Source organism: Halyomorpha halys, unplaced genomic scaffold (genome assembly GCF_000696795.3).
Source record: "Halyomorpha halys isolate HHAL.00 unplaced genomic scaffold, Hhal_1.1 Scaffold107.1, whole genome shotgun sequence".
Lineage (NCBI taxonomy): Eukaryota > Metazoa > Arthropoda > Insecta > Hemiptera > Pentatomidae > Halyomorpha > Halyomorpha halys.
Genome location: NW_027112128.1, coordinates 1,849,828 through 1,855,432, shown reverse-complemented (window position 1 = coordinate 1,855,432; position 5,605 = coordinate 1,849,828). Strand labels below are relative to the sequence as shown.

Here is a 5,605-nt window from a genome sequence, read left to right as displayed (position 1 = left end):
CATCGTTCACTGTGATATGGAGGTTTGGTAACAAGTACAACTGTATACGAAATGGCTCACAATTTCCTACTTCTTACTATAGTCACAGCACATAACAGAAAGCAATACCCAGATAGACCTGATCTTCTTTGTAATATTGTTAAAATTAAAAGAAGTACCTAATAAAATACATATTCATGAAATTACATATATAAATATAAATAGATTTTAGAAAAATACTGCGGGGGCGGTCAATAAAGGTATCAAAATAGTAGAAGAAAGCTATTTATTGCTAACCAAAGTTTCAGCCTACTTTGCAGAGCTCCGTCAGGGCTGTCAGATAGAAATAAAGATGACAACTGATTGGTTACCATCTCAATTTACAATCGATTAAAATTTATTTTTATTTGATTAATTTATTTATTTACTGTTTTTTTAGCTCTATTAATTAATTATATTGGTTTCACATTGGAATAATGTTGGAAGATAGTTCAGGTGGGGGTCAATAAAGGTACCAAAATAGTAGAAGAAAACTATTTATTGTTAACCAACGTTTCGCCCCACTTTGCAGGACTCCGTCAGGGCTAAATGATAACAAGATACAAACATTGTTAGAATTAACAAAACATTATAATAAATATAAAAAGAAAATACGAAAATATGAGAAAATAAAATTTTTTATAAAATATATAAAAGAAATAATAATAATTTAAGGAAGAATACATAGAAATAGACTATAAACTAGTAAATAATAGATACAACCAGGTGTGATAAAATTATAAATACAGAACTAGAGTAATAAATTGTAGAAAAATACTCGTTAGAACTAGTTATAAATATGGTAAAGAGGTAAATGTAAAATAGAAGAAAACTATTTTTTATTAAACAACTTTTACAACTACCTCTTTTCCATATTTATAACTAGTTATAAATATTTTTAGTATCCTATAGTCAACTATCTTCTTCCAATATAAATATAATTAATTGTATATACTGCATTAGGCAATATATTCCGTTAAATTATGTTTGGAAAGGATCTGATGTTTCTAAATAAAATGTTAACGTGAGGTTCAGCGAAGTATCTGAAAGATATCCTATAATCTCTTGGTGCCCTCTCCAAGAAGCACCATAGTTCAATGCTGTGAAACCCCATTTATCTTCTAGCTCCGTATTAGCTCGTTGCTGTCGAAGAAGTTTCACAATTTCGAAGTGACCTCTGCTAGCACTGCGGTGTAGAGCAGTCCTTTCCTTTACATCAGGCCTTAAACCTGAGGCTCCAGATTCACTAAGCAAAAAAGTCACAATATCTGTGTGGCCCTCTTGAGACGCTAAGAACAAAGGAGTTTCCTCATTACTATTGACATGAAGTGCAGTCACGAGATCGTCCTTGAGCAACATGGACATTATTTCTAAATTACCTTTTAATGCAGCGTAATGTATAGGGAGATTTAGGAACTTATCTGCTTTATATTTGTTGGCTCCATGTGATAGGAGTGCTTCTACACATCCTGTGGCATTGTTCCTAGATCCAATATGCAATGGTGACATGAGATCAAGATTTAATTGATCAACAGCACCTTTTACGATATCTCCAAGCACCGAAACCGTATCTTTTCCACTTCCTATGAATTTATCATTCCTTTCGCATGCTAGGTGGAGAGGCGTACTTCCGTTTTTGTTTCTTATAAATGGGGCAATAACATAGTCGTACAATAATTTGATCATATCTGAGTGTCTCTCTCTAGCGGCAAAATGTAATGGTATCATACCATCAACATCTGCTGTTTCTCTGTTAGCTCCAGCCATTAATAACATCGCAGCAATTTCTTTGTGACCCTCGATAGATGCGCAGTGCAGAGGAGTTTTGAGGTCATTAGTTCCTGCCTCTACGTTAGCACCAAGATTTAATAACAACTCCACTATTTCTTTCGAACCGCTCAAAGCCGCGTAGTGAAGAGCAGTGTATCCATCATTATCAGCATAATCTAAGGCAGCTATAGGATGGGAAAGTAGTAGGCGGGCTATTGCAAGCGAACCGAGTCTGCAGGCGATGTGTAGTGGAGTCGTGCCGTTGATATCGGCAGAATCCTTATTAGCTCCAGAAACTAAAAGCAACTTCACAACTTCGACATGCCCCCCCTTACAAGCGTAGTGGAGTGGTGTGTATCCCCGTTCATCCCTAACTTGCAATGAAGCCCTAAATGATATCAACAGCCATACTACGTATGAAATCCCATGATAGGAAGCTATGTGAAGTGCTGTCAACTTATGAATTTCTGAAGAATTATTCTGAGAGGTAATCAATTTGACGTCAGAATACGCATCTATAAATGTTGAGAAATTCCCACTTGCAATTCTTCTAGTACTTGTTTGTAGAATAGACAAAACCGCCTTCAAATTGTTCGACCTGACGGCTGAAGAAAGAGGAAGGTTACCGTGGATGTCTTTCTTTTCTATATTTGCTCCATATTTGATGAGTGTATCAAATCCTTCAAAAAGCCACTTTCCAGCGGCGTAGTTAAGTATAGCCGTTGGATAAGATTCGAAATGTTCGGTCCTATTAATCAAAAGCTCTCCGAGATTCAACATTCTTCTTTTAATCGCATTGAACAGAATTTTCGATCCTAAGAAACTTCTATCCTCAACTTTTGCTCCATGTTCTAGAAGTAGTTTAATTAATTCTTCAGATGACTTTAAAAATGCTACATCTAGCGGTGTATTCCCTTCTTGGCTCATCACATTGGGGTCGGCATTCTTGGACAATAGAAATTTAGTTAGCTTAGTGCTATTTCTTTCTACTGCTAAGAATAAAGCAGTAATGTTATTACAACCGATTCTATTGATATCATCCCCGTAATCTAACAAAGTCTTTATTATGTCGATATTTAAAGAATCAGCGGCCCGTTGGAGCGGAGCATAGCAAGTATAATCTTGGATTCCTAAACTGGCGTTCCGCGATAGCAAATAGCCAGCGACAGCAACATAACCTAAATCAGCAACTCTGTGCAGCGCTGTTTGGCCATAGCGGTTTTGTGAGTTCACATCAGCTCCACGTTCTATTAGAACGTGCATTACAGTGATTATCTTGTTCTCCAAGTCTTCAACCCTTTCGCTATCTTTCAATTTCATTCTACTGCCTATCGAATCCCGAAATACATCCAAATTATTAATGTTAATTCTAGGAACTAACAATACTAAACTGAGTGGTGTGTTCCCTGTAGAGCCCTTCATATTAACATTCGCCCCGTGATCCAGAAGTTGGATAACTATATTTAGGTTTCCGCTCTTGATTGCATAATGTAAAGCTTCGTCATGAAAAGTGTCTCTTATATGTACACTCGCATTCTTCTCTAACAGATAATTGAATATATTTTCGAAGCCCTTCAAAATAGCAATATGGAGAAGCGTTCTACCATTCTCTCCCTGACTATTGATATCACCATGATTTAGAAGTGCTTTAACTACGTTCAATTTATTGTGAAGTGCTGCCTCATGTATTGGAGCATTATTAACCATATCTCTTACATCGACACTTGCATTCCTCTCCAAAAGGAAGTTGACTAAGCTTTCATTGCCACTCATGGCAGCCAAATGAAGGGGCGACCTACCATAGTCACCCTGGCTATTGATGAGAGAACCATGATCCAGAAGTGGTTTAATAACATTCAGATTCGCACGAGATGCTGCATAATGAATAGGAGCATAGTTAAACATGTCTGTTACATACACACTAGCATTTCTCTCTAAAAGTAAATTAAGAACAGTTTCGTGGCCCTTCTCAACAGCAATGTGAAGAGGCGTCACCCCAGCCTCTCCCCTACTATTTATAACTGCACCATGATCTAGAAGTATTTTAACAATGTTCAGGTTCCCAGTACGTACAGCATCATGTATTGGAGCGAAGTTGTCTATGGATCTTATATTCACTGTCGCATTCCTCTCTAGTAGTAAGTTGACAATATTTTCGTAGCCCTTTATAGTAGCAGCATGGAGAGGCGTGAGACCATTCATTCCCTTAGCATTGATAAGAGCGCCATGATCCAGAAGAGCCTTAACAACATTCAGGTTCCCATTATACACAGCCTCATGTATTGGAGCAAAGTTATTTATGTCCCTTATTTCCACATTTGCGTTCCTCTCTAACAATAAATCAACAATATTTTCATAGCCATGCAACGCGGCAATATGCAGCGGTGTTCTACCAAACATTCCCTGTCCATTGATATGTGCACCATGATCTAGAAGTGCTTTAACTACATTCAGATTCCCATTTGATACTGCATAATATATTGGAGTATTACCATTTAAATCTCTTATAATCACACTTGCATTTCTCCTCAACAGCAAATTAACAATATTTTCCTTGTTCTTTGCTACAGCAAAATGCAGTGGTGTTCTACTATGCACGCCTTGACAATCGATAAGAGCATCATGATCTAGAAGTTCTTTAACAACATTCAGATTCCCACTAGACACTGCAAAATGTATTGGAGTGTTGTTATTTATATCTCTTATATTCACACTTACATTCCTGTCCAAGAGCAACTCGACAATATTTTCGTAGCCGTTCCCTGCAGCAAAATGTAATGGCGTTCTACCAGACTTTTCCTGACAATTGATAAGAGCGCCATGATCTATTAGTGTTTTAACAATATTCAGATTTCCATTAGATGCTGCAAAATGTATTGGAGTGTTTTTATTTTGATCAATAATATCCACACTTGCATTCTTCCCTAATAGCAAATCAACCATTGCTTCAAAACCCTTCCTAACAGCAATGTGGAGTGGTGAAAATCCAAACTTTCCACCACTGTTGACTCCAGCACCATATCCAAGAAGTTTAATTGTTTCATTGATATTTCCGTTTTCAACGGCCAGGTGCAGAAGAGCATCATTATCCTGTCCAGAGTTCCTAATAAGAGTATCATCAGTGGTAGTTTCATTGTCAACCATGACTTTAATGTCAGTGCTAGATGTCACTGTCTCATGTAGATGATCCTGTTCAGTAGCTGAACGTTCTTCATCTCCTTCTTTCACCTCCTGAAATTATAAATAGTCGAATTAATAGTATCCAATTTTCTATAATTACATTGATTGACTGTAGTTTTTGAGCTTGATAATACATAAAACAGATGTAATTTTGAGCATAATCAATGGTAATTATCCAAGAATGTCAAATAAAGCTTTTAACTGATCATTCTTATTTATCATTAATTTTCTAAATTTCCTATTACATTTACCTTTTTAATTTAAAAGTAAAAATGTTATACTTTATATTGTTGAGAAGAAAGATTTATTTCAAGTGCTTAGTATAGATCGATGAAACTTTACATCTATTCCAGTCTCAGCCATGGTGTAAACTGTATGACAGTTGCAGTCAAGGTAATATTAACTGTCTGTTATGATAGTTAATGGTATATTCAATAACAGTGAAGCTATTTTTACGTTAACTGCTGCATTGTAAACTGTTGCACATTTTTCAGTTATTACAGCAACTGTCCCAGCCGCTGCCATAATTGAATTGTGGCATAGTTGCATTCCTGACAACATTTACTGACAGTCTTTGCTATACTTTCGCTCTAATACAACACCATGATAGTTAATTGTTCAAGTAATGAAAGTAAAA

The 5,605-nt window shown here is 36.3% G+C and overlaps 1 protein-coding gene across 1 annotated transcript; it reads right to left on the bottom strand.

Moving 5' to 3' along the window:
* Positions 1-350: 350 nt before the first annotated feature.
* On the bottom strand, positions 351-5,019 carry LOC106677775 (serine/threonine-protein phosphatase 6 regulatory ankyrin repeat subunit A; the record flags this gene model as incomplete). The annotated part of the gene is given in 1 exon segment (XM_067050156.1): positions 351-5,019. A coding segment is annotated over 1 exon segment (4,020 nt), but the record flags the coding sequence as incomplete, so codon positions are not given.
* Between the last annotated feature and the right edge of the window lie 586 nt (positions 5,020-5,605).